Consider the following 16,057-nt stretch of genomic DNA (forward strand, 5'->3'; position numbering starts at 1 on the left):
TTTCCAAAAATTCTTAATTGAGAGGCAAAAGTTAATTCCTGCAAACTTACCTCCATGTTCCATTTGTCTGCTAGTGAACTGTCATATCTGTCTGTTTACTGTATATTAAACTTTTTTTTTTTATTGTATGGATAATCTGGTAGGTAATTTTATTGTTACCCTATTCCCTTTGGCCGCAACAGAATATCAGTGCTTTGCTCTTTTGAGGGCGAAGCAATAAACTGAGTTGTGGCCATTTTGTATTGCTTTGGCACACTCACAAACGAAAGTTGTATTTGGCTTTGTGTATTTTTTTTTTTGTCATTTATATTATCTCGCTTTTTTTGTGTATGTATGTTGTAATTTGTGTGTTGTAAGTAATGCAAATAAATTATCTATCTATCTTTTATTTGCTTATGGGACCAGCTAAGCCGTTACATGTCGACCCATTGGCATCTTTTGTGATATCCCCTGCCTTATACTAACATTTTATAGATCCTGTGTTACCTTAACGATATCCTATGATTTGAGATGTTTATAGTCCCCTGGTTCTGGATAAGTTGTTCCTAATATATTTATGCAACTTAGAATGGCAAACAAGCTGACGACCCACCTGATGGAAAGTGGTAACCGTCGCCTTTTCACGGAATTCTTCACGATGGGCTAACTGGCCTGCTTTCATCCTCACTTATCATCTCTCACTGGTGCCCCGCTAGTATATACCGATAGCGCGGGCGAGGTTATCATTCCATTTTCACCCATTAAAAAAAACCTTACGTAAAGCATACGCCGCAGAACTTAATCCAGTTGCAAGATTTCGAACGTGAGGACCCCACTGTGTTTTATTATGGAGAGTGCTTCAAAAAAATACAGTAGAAACTATAAAATCAAGAGGTTTCTGTTTAATTTTATATTAGTATTTAAATTATGGTTTGTAGATAGAAAAAAAAAATTACGCATTATGTTTTTTAGCGTTCAATTTCTAATTAAACATGGAAAGTCCAAATTGTATCTGTATCTATTAGCCATGTGGTCCCGGCATAGAATGGGCCACCTCTTCCTTTCCCGTAAGTGTCGTAAGAGGCGACTATGGGAGAGCAAGTGATGGGCAGAAGCGTCCCTCTTAAAACATCTCCAAAGCCTTACTGCGGTTACTAACTCACCTGCCAAGTGTGGGTGACCACACGACACATATATATATATATATATATATATATATATGTTATTGTAAAATGGTAATAATATAACAGTAAAAGACATATTTATATAGGAAAATGTGTATTTTGACCTTAGAAACTATGACCAATATAAATCTAACATAGAGACCGTCTAAATTTACGTTAAATCTAGCTTAACTATGTCAGTTAGTCTTTTATTATAATATAATAGGGTCCCTAGAACTTAGATCCTGATATCGTCTTATTACCTACAAATAAACTAAATATTGTATTTAGTTAACATAAAAGCGGCGTTAGGCAAGATCGTTATGATCGGATATAACCCGGCTGTAACCGGATATAACCGGTTTTTTTGTATAATATAACTTTTTAAATCAGTAACAAATATATACCTTATATTGAGAAGGAAAATTAGCTGATAGTAACCATTTATAAGTTCCAAAATCAAAAACAAAAAGCTATACCCCCTTATTGATAAAAACTTAAGACGTTATACAAACGTACAATATTTTAACTGTATTTTGTCACTATCCTTAAAATTGAGAAATTAGTACAAAGGAAAAGGACAAAACAGTAGCTGAAACAATTATTTTATCAATCATTGAATTATTTTAGAATTATACAAAAAATCTTTCTCATTGATTACTTATTGATTTTTACTAATTAATCTTAAATTAATAATTAGATAGTTTGATCCTTTGTTTTTAACCTTCTTAATATTATTGTTAAAAGTTTCGTAAGCAAACGTATTTCAATGTAATCACTGCCGGTTTAACTCACATGTAACAAGATCGAAAAAACTCGACTAGTTTTGGAATCAATTCGCGATCCTTAGTCACGAGTGATTGCCGCCCTTATGTTCACTATCAACGCAGAAGCCAGACTTATATAATAGTATTTTGGAATGTAATATTTCTTTTGAGATTTGATATTAAAAATAATTAACCAAGTTATAGTTCAGAGTTCTTATAGTAAATTATTTAATGATTTTACCAAAGTATTATATACTAAAATATAAAGATCCGTTCAAAAATATAAATGCTAGTCCAGTGATCCTCAACCTTTTTTTTTTGTTGCGGCACATATTTAACGATTTCAAAATTTGGCGGCACACAAAGGAAAAGATAAAAATTATTCACTGCATAAATAGTTTATGACAAAAATTTTAAATATTTGCAAAATTTGGCGGCACACTTTTAAAATTTGGCGGCACACTTTTAAAATTTGGCGGCACACTTTTAAAATTTGGCGGCATACTTTTAAAATTTGGCGGCACACTTTTAAAATTTGGCGGCACACTTTTAAAATTTGGCGGCACACAAAAGTGCCGCGGCACAGTGGTTGAGAATCACTGTGCTAGTCTATGCTGGAACTAGTATTTAAATTTTAATGTTATTAAAAAAATATAATTATTATCTTAGTAAGTCAGGATTCGGTTAATTACTTACAAAATAAGAACAAACACACGAGACCAAATTGAAGATAAATATGTATATATATATATATATATATATAAATCTAACAACATAATCCTACAGCTTTAGCCGTGTTACAATTATGGTGATTCGCTTTGCTCAAAGAATATACACTTTTTTTTTTTTCACCATAAGCAAAGCTATCAAACACTTTGGTCAACTCCAGCTTACACACATGAAAAGAAAACTATTTTAATTTTTTTTTTTTTAATATCTACAGTGTTTATGGACAGACCGTCTATTTACAGTAACAACAATATTTCTGTTAACTCATTTTTCATTTATAAATTATTTTGTAAAACAATATAATATATACAAAGATCTGCCGATATAACAATGCCAAACATGTCTCAAAGATAAAAATATACTTAATTTAAATTGTTTTAGTCAAAAAAAAAATAAATAAATAAATAAACCTTTGCAAGAACGGACACTCGCATTTATTTCTCTAGAATTGAGTATAAGTTTTACGCAATACATTTAGGTACCTTACTACGTTTTAACTTAATAGTCGAGGAATTGGCAGCGGAGGCCCTTTCAAACGTCACCAAAAGCCTAACTGCGGTTGCCAATTCGCCCGTCAAGTATGACAACTATTGAGAAAACACCCCTTATAGGGGGAGGGTTTAAGCCATGGACAAATAACGGCCGAGATGATGATGACTATGTTTTTGATTGTTTTTGATTCCAAAATCTTCTGATACTCCATAAGCATATCGATCAACCTTTAACAGCTCTACTAGCGCAGAAAGTATTGTTAAAAAAAAAAAGAAAAACGGAACGCAAAGAATATATAGAAATATCTATAGATTGTTGTTACAATATCTATACATATATTGGCCCAATAACAGATATATTAGACAACAATTATCCAATATATAATATCAAACAGAAGAACCCGCTCGTAATGAATATAGATATCAGACTGTTATCGGCGATATACCAATAGGTGGTCATCAAAGTCCAGAAGAACTCAATATCTATACATTGAATATCTGATATCTATATATCAGATATTACCCATCTGTACAGAGAAATGGCTAATGTCAGCCACGAATATTTGCAACTGTTAAATAAAAAAAATAAAATGGTAGGCAACATTTTTTTTGGTTTTACTGCAAAAGTGTCCGTTTATCACAAAGAAGTGTATATATACTTAATAATGCGCGTTCATAGCATTTTTCAAAAAGCCTTCGATATAATTCCCACGAGGCAGCCAAAAACGCATTGAACATGTGACCTTTTACACACAATTTTTGCAGTACCCTATAAAAATGTGTGTACCTCTGTTATACTGGTTAATAACTAAAATATGGCACGGGACAGTCAAAGATGAGTAATCCACTGAAGTGACTCGGTTCCTTTGAGACGATGCCCAGTTTGTTACGTTCTTTCTACGGCAATGAACACAAGAGATCTTCGGTGAAAGGATAACAATGCATGTAATGCCTCTAAAACTAGATATTTACAAATTTTTACAAATGATTATCCAGTTCTGTACATCTTAAAATTATGACTTTTAAATTATCTAATACTAAATAACAAATGACTTGCACAATTGTGCGCTACTCAAATACAGAAATATAAATGCTTAACCACAGACCATGAGTCCAAGAGATGACCCAAAGTTATTGTGGGCGCTGGAAGTTGGAACAATATTCCAATTTCAATTACTCTTAAATCAATTCTAATAAATGAAGAAATTTAAAAAAAAAAAGCCAATTCCCCAGCTTTTCTCCAGTGTAACCAATATCTAGGTCGCATAGGGTCAAAATGCAATATTTACAAACTATTTTCTAAGCCCAGTAGTGGCTATAATATGCTAGAATCTTGCTTTTATGGAGAGCTATTTCCCTTTGGAACGTCAAGTAGTTGCTGATATATTTCCCCATTGATAAACTGGTTAGGATGTTTTTATTACGCGAGAAGTTGTAACATGCGCGCTTGGATCTTGGAGAAAGTCGCATTAGTGACCGAGGATGTGGCAAATTAACCCACTCAATAGTCTGCTAAAATATTATTTTAAAAGAATCATGCAAAAAACTTGTGTTCCTAAAAGACATTTGGGGTGATCTATTAAACTCATTGTCTGTAGACTTAAGCGTATTTTCATTGGTATACTATCAGAGACCTAAACAGCAACTATTTTGCTCGGATCTACTTTGACCCTTAAGAACATGACATCGTCTTTGACAAAGTTCCTCTTTTTGAGCATTTCGTGGGAGACAAACCTTGGGAAACCGAAGCCTAAAGTGTCCGGTTCTTTCGACGGTCTTTGGAAGTTTTTCCACGTGGGGTCTGGAACGAAGCTTTCGACGATATTGCACGCTCTATCAGGGTTGGAGCTCTGATCGAAGAGTGTGAAGGCGACGGAGTGAGCGAAAGGCCAGCGAAGGATCGCATCGTATTCGCCTGGAAGGATCTTGATGTACACCGACATGTGTGTGGCCTCGCCCGCTCCATTTCCATTTAGGAATAGTGAAGCCTGGAAGAAAAGGAATACATTAGTATTTAGTTTTGTGTGATTTGTTCGTTTGTTAACGGGGTGCCGTGTAGTCGCGGCATAGGATGGACCACGTCCTTTACCGTAGTTGTCATAAGAGGGAACTAAGGGAACTTGATAGTCGAGGGATGGGCAACAACGTCCCTCTTAAAACATCGCTAAAAGCCTAACTGCGGTTGCCAACCTGCCTTCCAAGCATCTACTGACAAAACACCCCATTAGGACTCTCCTAAATCACTGAACGTAGGCCTCCGCTTATGTTTAGCAGTGTACAATTAACAACTGGTATAATAATAATTACATTAAACCTGTATATTTCAAAGAACTGACTTATAAGTAAGTTACTATGACTCGTAAATTTATATCTAGACCAGATCTAAATCGGCACCGCGTTGCCATGTGAGTAAGCTTCTATATTCGTCCAGTTGTAACAGTGCGTGCACTTAGTCATCAGATGTTATTCACCAGTGTAATAAAGCAGGGCAACGCCGCTTTGTTTACTAACAAAGGTTTGTAACAATATGTATATTTGATGAAGGATCACTAACGACATGGGCTCCTAATACTCGAATGGTTAATTCAATAGTATTATTTGCTATTGCTCAAAGATTTTTTAAGTTGACTAATTTGAGAACTGTTTTTCTTATTGACATATCTTTATAAGATTTATTTATTTTATTGTACTGTATTATAATGTAGGTATATACTGTATTATAATCTACTGAATGCATTCAACTTTTAGGATAAGATAAAAAACACGAATGCGATAATTAAAGTATATTCTTGTATATACTTATAACATAGTACAATGTTTCTATCTTCTCTACAAGCTTTATTTGCTATTCAGGGAGTGCTAACAGATACAGAAGTGATTCATTGGGTAAGGCAGAAGAATCACTAACTACAGTACTAAGAATTAAAGATCACGATTTGATCCCGAAACTAGTCGAGCTTTTTCGATCTAATTACACATAAGTTAAACCGGTTGTAACTACATTAAAATATGTGTGCTTAGGAAACTTTTAACAGTAAAAAAAGGCTGAAGAAGAATGAAAGTACGATTCGTGCTGTAAAAATAAGAGGTTTGAGAGACGTGGAAAGTAAATTGTAGTGTAACATTAAAAGACAGAGTAAGAAATAATCTGATTAAAGAGAAGTGTGATCTAAACGATGATGTAGTGTCAAAGATTAAAAACGGAATATTCTGCCTTATGTAATAGGAGAAAAATATGTGGTCATTGTAAATGGTTAAAAGAAAACTCACCTGTAATTTATATCCGTACTGGCTGGTATAAAAAATAGGGGACACCAGTTCAACGCCATCTTTGCATTTGGCCTCCGCCATTTTAGATGCCCACTCAGTAATCCTCCAGACGAGTACACCTGAGCAATTGACTGATAGACGAGCCACGGCTGCTCTGAGGGACTCCAACTGGCGGGCTTGGCGGGAAGCCAACGTTGAGACTAGAGCTAGGTGCTGCTGGCAATTTTCCTCTGTGTGCCTTTCTAAAGCTTGTCTTGTACCCTAGAAGATTAAAAAAACTGTTGAAAAATTTATAATTTTTAAATTGAAAAGTTAGTGATTATTTTGAGGCTAATAAATTTGTTTCTTTTTTACTTTATTTTTAGTCGTACACTTTTGGTTTATTTGTAAATTTATGATCGTATCTTGGAATAAGAGATATCGTAACTTTTTCGTTTTTGGATATTGTAAGAGGTAACCGAGGAAATAAAACACAATGCCTGATGTGTTTAGGGGAAAAATAGATAGTAATGAGGTCTAATATTGTAACAGTATGCTATATATTTTAATATATGGATACATAATGGGTTCCCATGTTTAGAAATGTCAAAACTAATTCAATGGTAAAGGCACGAAATGATCTGAATTAGAAAGACAAACAAACTAACGGTACACCTGATGGAAAGTGGTAACCGTCATCTTTAGACACTACCAGCACGATGGACAAAATACACAATTATGCCCGTTTTTACGACTTGCTATTCCTATAAACTACATTATAATACATAGATTACTATTTGCTCTTCTATTGCAGTTGTTTTATTTGTTTTATATATTAATATTTAATGTATTTATTTATGTATGTATTTACTGTATTTATATATTTATTATATTATGCCTATGTTTATATTATATGAATTTATCAAATATTGCTTTATTTTTTTCTCTATTTAATAATGCACCGCCTACATATTTCTCGGTTTGCCCAATGGTTGACTGGTAGAGAACACCGTCCGGTGTTAAGTCCGCCAAATATACATTGAATTACACTATGCATTAAAGTTTAAATAAATAAATAAATTATGCCTCCGTTTCCTGCAATTTCACTATAAAAAGTTGAAACTGCAATCGTCGGAGAGAACCGTCTGACGGCGGTATTTTTTTTTATATACAACTTACAATGGCAAACAAGCTGACGGCCCACCTGATGGAAAATGGTAATCGTCGCCTATAGACATGAGCAGTACCATGGACATAACAGAGTAAACTGTTTCGCCCATGATACCCCCCATGCGTTGCCATTCCTGAGGACTCAGATGTTATTCCTCTGTACCCAGTAAATTCACGCCGTATCCCACCCTTCAAACCGAAACACAGCTGCTTCACGGTTGAAACACGAATGTGACAGAGGTAACCAAGCAATCGACTTTTGTACAAAGTCTCCCTCTGGTAAAGAAGTCTCAATGGTCTGAGGGCGTATAAAACGGGCGGGGAGGGGGGGTGACCGCGGGGTGCGTTACCTTGAAGCGGCAGCCGGCGTCGCGGAAGGCGCACGGAGCGCCGGCGGCGGCGCAGTGGTCGCGCAGGTGCGCGTCGAGCGCGTCGCGCGGCACGCACGCCGCCGCGCAGCGCTGCGGGCACGGCACCGGCGCGCGCGCGCACACCGCGCCGTGCGCCGACACCGTGTCCTGGGGGGCGGGGGCGGGGGCGGGGGGGGGGGGGATTGCAATAATGCGGATTTTCACTCCCATTGCTAACAATATACCCTAACAGGTCGACCTCAGGCGGAAAAGGATTGTTAGTAATGGAGACTGAGAATCCCATTGCTAGCAATATACCCAACCAGGTCGACCTCCTCGCGGTCACAGCCATGCAAACACAACTGCTTCACGGTAGAAACATGACTGGGACAGAGGTGGCTAAGCAAACGATTTTTGTACAAAGTTTCCCTCAGATAAAAATAACTTATGTCCTAATTTAGCATATAGGATACTGTATATACTGATTTACGCGAGCGAAGCCGCGGAATATAACTAGTTAAATCTGGGGGAAAGGGATTGTTAGTAATGGAACTGAGAATCTTATTGCTAGCAATATACCCAACCAGGTCGACCTCCTCGCGGTTCTCCCTGGAAACTATCATGGTTAATTCCTGATGAATTCATCATGATGGGCTAACTGGCTTGTTTTCATTCTCATCTATCACCGTTCACTGGTGCCCCGCCAGCGTATCCCGTTGGCGCAGGCGGGGCTACCATACCATTTTCACCCATCAAAAAGAAAAAAAACTCCAGCATCAACAATTCTATGAACACTTAATACACAAACCACTTTCTGTCCACTCGACACTTCGCTGAATGCTTGGGCTCGAGTTACATTCAAAATATTGTCAATTTAGCAAATCTCACCTGTGTGTATCTCTGACCGCAGTGTCTGCAAGGCACGAGCCGTTTACTGCAGTGCTGTTGTATGTGTTGTTGGGTATGTCTGCGTTGCACTTTGGCTCCACACTTGTTTTCACAGTATATAGGCTCATACCCACAGTTGCCTTGATGCTCCTGAAATGTGTTGAGAGTACTTTCTTAAAAATACGTAATACATTTTTTATACAATGATAATCTCGTCTGTTCGGGGGGAAAGGGATTATTAATAATGGGTTCTAATAACCCCATTGCTAGCAATATACCTTATCAGGTCGATCTCCACTCGTTTCCCCTTGAAAAGAATTGGTTAATTCTTGTCGGATTCTTCACGATGCTCCGACTGATCCACCTTCATCCTCATCTATTTCCTATCACTGGTGCCCCTCCAACATATACCCATAGCGCAGATGTAGTTACCATTCCATTTTCACCCATCATAAAATCCCTACACTATCGGTATCCACTGGCGAAGTACCAGTGAGGAATAAACAGGTGAAAATAAAACCAGGTCAGTTGGTCCATAGTAATGTATACTCCAAGAATTAACCACAATGACCCCACCATATTACTAGTAATAGGAATATTAGTCCTCATTCAATTCTAACAATCCCTTCCCCCCAAAATTTCACTTGCCATTTGTCAGGTAAACACTGGTGTTCCCCTGCAAACCATCGTGGTTAATTCTCAGTTAATCAACCACGATATGATTTGACTTCTCACTCTTCATTCCATCTCCCATTGGCGCCGCTTCATCATCATCCATAAAAAAGTAATCATAGATTTTTACCACAAGAGGCATTCATTTTTAAAAGTCTTTAATATTTCTCATTCCCACATGCTCATATATTGTGTCGCTCATCTAATAGCATCCTATGAAACGAACCCCTCATGTTCTAATCCTTTTCTCAGAAAGTGATAACTAAGGCATTATGCCTATATAGCATAGAGGTATAATACCTTAGTTATGCGAGACTATTATTAGGGTTATAGACTCTATCCCTCTAATTTCACTGCCGTATACCACCTTTAAAACGAAACAATCATGCAAGCAGTAAGTAAGCTGAAACATGATCGGGATAGAGAAACCCATGCAGGCCACTACAAAATCTCAAAAAGATCTAGTCATCTAGTTCTTGAAACAGATTTTTATAGATTATTATTTGCAAATGGTGTCTTCTTTTACCTCGAGCGCACTCTCGGAGAACTCCTTGTGACAATGCTCGCAGTTAGCTCGGCGGCGGGGACAAGTGTACCGGAGATGATCCTGCATCAGTACACGGGGTATCATCGCTCCGCACTGCGCCGAGCACTGGACAGCATCGTGCTTACATGTGTTGAGGTGCGCCTGCGCATAATATAGTCTAATTAGTCTAGTGAGAATAAATACTTCGGAAGTGGAGGCCTGGTAACAGTATGTATTGATAAAATTTTGTTGAAAGGAATCTTAATAAATAAATCTATCTATCTTAATAATAAATTAGTTTGCATCAGTACATACATATGTAAATATTACAGTGCAAATTTAATGTGCTAATAAAAATCCGGATTTTGGGATCCGGATAAATATTTTATCTCAGTCTATTTTAAAAAGGATTAGATTCTAAATTAAACTCCATTTTTTTATACACATATTTTATGATTTTTACAACAAAATACTAAATAATATAAATACCTACTACTACCTAAACAACCGGTTTTAAATTTTGTCTATGACTAAAATTTCAAGTGTAACTTTGTTCAAACGTGTGCCTACACGGAAATAACTGTTCATAAATATTAAGTAATTACAAACATTCCTAAAGCATTTAAAAGAAACTATACAAGTAGGTACTTTCATACTTTGAAGTCATTATAAATTTTTATGAATAAAGTCACGTACTGGTGGCAAACTAACATCAAGTCACTAAACAAACATGATGAAGACCGACGCAAGTCTCCCGCCCCATACCACACGCCAACTCGAATGTTAGAGATAAAGAATATGTTTTAACACGAATAGCTATATGACTTGTAGCACGTATTATATGATCCACTTAACTATACAAATACTAATAATATATACAAAACAACTCTTACCCCCAATTTGCGTAATTCATCCGACCATGTACACCCATCTTTATGGTGGATGCAGTACACCACGGATGCTTTCTCAGATTCAGGATCTGGATATATCTGCAACAAAGAAATACACAGTTTAAAACTTCACTCGTACCATACAACGAATTACCAATTGAAAAATACCTCAATCACTTTTTTCTTTAATTTGGAAATTATATATTTGATCATTTTGAACGTTTGGGAACGTGAAACACGACGTCAGAAGGAACTGTTGCCGCCAAGACTGATTGAGGCGCTGGCTACACTAGTAACGAATTAAATAGGACAACGCGATTAAAAATAAACCACATCTCAAAAACAGAATACAAAACGAGCGGGAGCTACGCACCGTGCGCTCGAATATGGAACACATCGGAAATATGCAAAATGGCGGCTTGTTTTTCGCGCGTAATAAATCCAACGAAACGCAGGAGTGCTCACTAGAAGGGCCTGATACTAAATGAACGTTCCCATTTATGTGTACGTTTTCGTTATCTTTTATGGGTGCAACGAACAGATGGCTCGCGCTGTGGACCACTGTTCCCAGTGTTTGTGTCGAGATAAGCGTGATTTTTCTCTTTCCAAACCAGCTGGATAATGGATTGAGCAAATACACGTGTAGCATTCTTTCGAACCAGTTCTTTCGCGTCGTTGCCTCATTTGTTTCTTTCCTATAAACGCAACGTGGATATAAATGTAAACCCTATTTCAAAAATAACAATATACAACATTTTGTTTGTAAACAATGTTAGCTAAAGATGTGATGCATCCTGTTAGATGTAGAGATGTCCCCAGTCAATACGCGCCCACCGTCTACTCGGTGATTCCGTTTACATAATGTGTCAAGACGTTAACACTTGTCGTCTATCGTACATCGTCAACTTCTTGTTTACGTAGCGCCGGTTCGTCGAGTTAAACGGGCGATGGATGTGACACATTTGGTTGGTGTAAAAGATCAAAAGTTCTTAGTAATACCACGAGTTCTATTTACAAACATTGATGCATGTGGTCATCGGCATGGCTGCTGCATAACCGTACCACCTTAGGATCATCATTCTGCTCGAGTGAAACAAAGTGCCCACTAGCGTCAATGATAAAGGAGTATCAGTCGTAAATCTGAGTGGTAAAACTGAAAGTCGTAAACAGAGCCCACCGTGGATAGACGCTCTCGTAGTTGGTGGTGTATAAATTTACAAATATAGAATGTTATTTGTGTCGTATTCTAAAAAGATGGACCGCGATGTGTTGAACTCTCCCGCAACGCACAATTATAGAACTCGTATAGTAAACGCAGTAGAATTAGAATGTCATAGTTTTCCATGGATGCACGGTTCTTACTGCGTTTCGGAGTGAGAGCTCCGCCAAAGCCAAAGGATAGAAATGAAAATGTTATACTGCCATTTGTAAGACATCATTGGCTCGAAGTTGATGTTAGCCATGCCACCAGATATGTCTTAGATAACATCAGAAATAAAGTGAAGATCGTTAATACACTATTTTATGTACCTACTCGTTATCTGTTTACGGAGATCACAAACATTTTATTTGGGCTAATTAATCAACGACGGTATGCAAATGGTCGATAAAAGTCTTACGAAATGCAATCAAAGTGGACAAGAAATCTGTGATAGGTAGCAGACCTTACACCCACGTCTGCTAGGATCTAAATGAAACTGATCAACATTAATTTGTTGTAATTAATTAAATTAATGTGCAAAGAAACAAAGTGGGCGTCAACTGCAAAAGAATCTATAACAAAATCTTCAAATTACACCTAGATTTATTAATTCTACGCCCACTTATATTGTACATATTTCACCAGAGGGAGACTTTGTACAAAAGTCGTTGGCTTAGGCACCTTTGTCCCACTCGTGTTTCTACTGTCAATCAGTTGTGTTTGCATGGCTGTGTTTCGGTTTGAAGGGTGGGATATAATAGTGAATTTACAGGGCACAGAGGAATAATACCTGAGTCCTCAGGAATGGCAACGCTTTAGTATCATGGGCGAAAAAGTATACTCTGTTATTTCCATGCTACTTGCTTATGTCTATAGACGACGGTTACTATTTACCATCAGGTGGGTCGTCAGCTTATTTGCCATTCTAATTTGCATAACAGAGTATACTGCTTCGCCCATGATACCCCCCATGCGTTGCCATTCCTGAGGACTCAGGTGTTATTCCTCTGTACCCTGTAAACTCACGCCATATCCCATCCTTCAAACCGAAACACAGCCATGCAAACACAAATACTTCACGGTAGAAACATGAATGGGACAGAGGTAGCCAAGCAATCGACTTTTGTACAAAGTCTCCCTCAGGAATAGTCTACAATTGATTAGTTATGACTCGTGTTCTCATGACGTAAGTAAACAACTACAAGGAAATACATAATGTTTTACGCTTCCATCGAAATATAGAGCGTCTCTCTAAATTTATACAAATAACAAGATAAGCATTTATCAATAAAGGGAATGTTTGATAAAGCGTATTTCGTAGATGTATATGTATATACATATAAGTTTATCTAACGGTCACTAATACCCGAAGTGTGACGCCAAAATAAAGTAGGTACTTATACAGAAAGAATGTAATTTAAAATTGTGACGCATTTCGTACTTTTAGTGTGTTCAGTATTACTAGACTTTTTACCAGAGGGAGACTTTGTACAAAAGTCGTTTGCTTGAGTACCTCTGTCCCATTCGTGTTTCAACCGTGAAGCAGTTGTTTGGCTGTGTTTCGGTTTGAAGGGTGGGATATGGCGTGAATTTACTGGGTACAGAGGAATAACACCTGAGTCCTCAGGAATGGCAACGCATGGGGGGTATCATGGGCGAAACAGTATACTCTGTTATGTCCATGGTACTGCTCATGTCTATAGGCGACGGTTACCACTTTCCATCAGGTGGGCCGTCAGCTTGTTTGCCATACTAAGTTGTATAAAAACAATAGTATTACTAATTTCTTATAATAAAAAATAGGTTCAACTACTTTTTTGTAGTGTCTAAGGAAGCAAATGTTTTTTTTAGATTTCCTTTCATTTTCATAGAGTTTGTCGAAATTTCATTCTCTGTTCGAAAAATTTAGATTTATCTATCTTCAGTCCAGGATCCTTACAGTATAGACAGATAGAACCGAGTGTGAAGGATGATGGGGATTGTACGGCCGCCATTATTGGCAATACATCCTGTTAAGTAGCCCAGCTTCCTGAAAACCATCCTAACCTTTTTATCATCATCTATCCTTCCTCACCCAGCATCGTAAACAAATTCAGATGTAATTACTGGATTGGAATGGTAACCATGTGGTTACGATTCCATTTTCATCCATTAAAAATTTACTGGCCTCTATTCTTACATACATCTTTTAATCACAATTTTATGGGTTTAATTTATTACAAGTATTATTTAACCATATTAGGTACTGTTTCAATTTATGCAAGGTTCAATATTTTACATTCGAGGCCTAACAAACTAATCAAGAAGGCTGTACGTTTGTCTGTCTGTCAGCGTGGGTGCCGTGATGCAACAGTGATGTGGGCGGCCAAATAGTTATTTACCTTGTAACTTTATTGAGTTTTATTCCTTGCTGCTTACATTACAGGACTTACATTTTGCCTTTTAGGATTTTTTATTCAACTACCCTCAGATTGTAGAATATGTTTTTCCCGTGAAATGTTCCCTCTATTCTATAACCTCGAGTCCTTTAAAAGAAGTATTAAAAAAAACTTAGTAAACCGAAATAGAGCGGGCAACCGTAAAAAGAATATTCTCTTTTCGGTTGACCATATTGTCCCTGAGTTCGCTCAGGACCGGTCACATGATGTGCTATTAAAAAAAAAAACTAAATTTTGCTCTAAACAAGCTTACTACTCACCTGATGTAAATTGGTAATCGTTGCCTATAGATATAAACAAAACCGTGAGCCCTAAAACTCTACAGATTGCTTCCTGATGAATATTTTTTTATGCCTCAACAAGATTATCTTGTCCAATTTTTTTTTGTTTTTTTTTTTTATTAGTATGACTCCATGAACAAATAAAACGATGTTAAAGTCCCTTCTTGATAGGTCGACGAGTTTAATATTAAAGTTATTGTAATGTTTAATTGTACATGTTTATTAAAGCATCCGGGTCGTTATGGCTAAAATTTTCCTCGTCCTGTGGGATTTTAAACGTGATATAGCAAATAGAAATGAGTACAAAAACAAAAAAACCAATACTTTTTTAATACATTAGATTGAAAATATTTGAATTTAGAACGTATATTGTGGATATACAAGTCTCAAATCTGCTATAAAACCATCAATTTTTTGCTCCGCAAAGATGTAAGATTTTTATTGTTTTTTTTTTTATTTAACATAACTAATGTACGAATTGTTTTATAGTCGGGAATAAGTATACTAAGAGATTATTTACTTACTCAATCTAACATTTTTCCAATTGTTTTTTTTTTTTTTATTAAAAAGAAAAAGTTCAGCGCCATTATTAAATATTAAATCGAATGGCGCGAATGTTGACAGACTTTTTTTCACTCTATGGCCGCATATTTTTTTTTTTATTTAGAATAATAGTGGGAAGCAATGAACGCGTACTGGAGTAACTGGACTCGTGTACTTCCTATTAGCTCAATACAAACAGACCATAATATGGTTCTTAGTTAACGATTTTACGGTTTCTGTTCTCTACAGAGACGCCGCAGGTTGATTGACAAGTGACGACGTTCGACTGTCGACTTTGCTTTTAATGTACTAATCGTGAAAGTTGAGTGTTATTGCATAGGAAATAAGATTGAAATTCCTATATACTATAGTGATAAGACGGTAAAGATAATTTTGTTTATGGCAAGCTATCGACACGCGCTGACGTGGGAATGTAAACAACGCCCTAAAAATATATTTGGGATTACTTTCAAGTATCGTAGTAAACTCGTAGTAACACTCACTGATACATTATATATTACTCATAACGCGCATTTTGCTTCATAGATGATATATTTCTAAATTTACCCATACTAATGTAATAATGTAAAGAGAAAAGATTTGCTTGTTTATTTGTAATAGAATAAATTGTCAAATGTTCCATGCCATGGAGGGACCTGGGGACTAGTTTTTTTTTATACGACATAGAATGGCAAACAAGCTGACGGCCCACCTGATGGA

General features: G+C 36.7%; 1 protein-coding gene across 4 annotated transcripts in view; it reads right to left on the reverse strand.

The window, feature by feature from the left end:
• Positions 1-1,240: 1,240 nt before the first annotated feature.
• The window catches only part of LOC113517246 (TNF receptor-associated factor 4), a 136,088-nt gene continuing 121,271 nt past the window's right edge, over positions 1,241-16,057 (reverse strand). For 2 of the 4 annotated variants that reach the window (XM_052894888.1, XM_052894887.1), the window contains 6 exons: positions 10,878-10,973; positions 9,985-10,146; positions 8,787-8,936; positions 7,899-8,066; positions 6,400-6,660; positions 1,241-5,117 (listed from right to left, as the gene is read on the reverse strand). In XM_052894888.1, coding sequence (XP_052750848.1) covers positions 4,764-5,117; positions 6,400-6,660; positions 7,899-8,066; positions 8,787-8,936; positions 9,985-10,146; positions 10,878-10,973 — 1,191 coding nt within the window. In that variant the 3' untranslated portion in view covers positions 1,241-4,763. Of the gene's footprint in view, positions 5,118-6,399; positions 6,661-7,898; positions 8,067-8,786; positions 8,937-9,984; positions 10,147-10,877; positions 10,974-11,042; positions 11,206-11,247; positions 11,539-16,057 lie in introns of those variants that run through there. The other 2 variants (XM_052894886.1, XM_052894889.1) reach the window with 2 other exon arrangements.

This window comes from Galleria mellonella, unplaced genomic scaffold, assembly GCF_026898425.1.
Source record: "Galleria mellonella isolate WM207_F2 unplaced genomic scaffold, CSIRO_AGI_GalMel_v1 utg246, whole genome shotgun sequence".
NCBI lineage: Eukaryota > Metazoa > Arthropoda > Insecta > Lepidoptera > Pyralidae > Galleria > Galleria mellonella.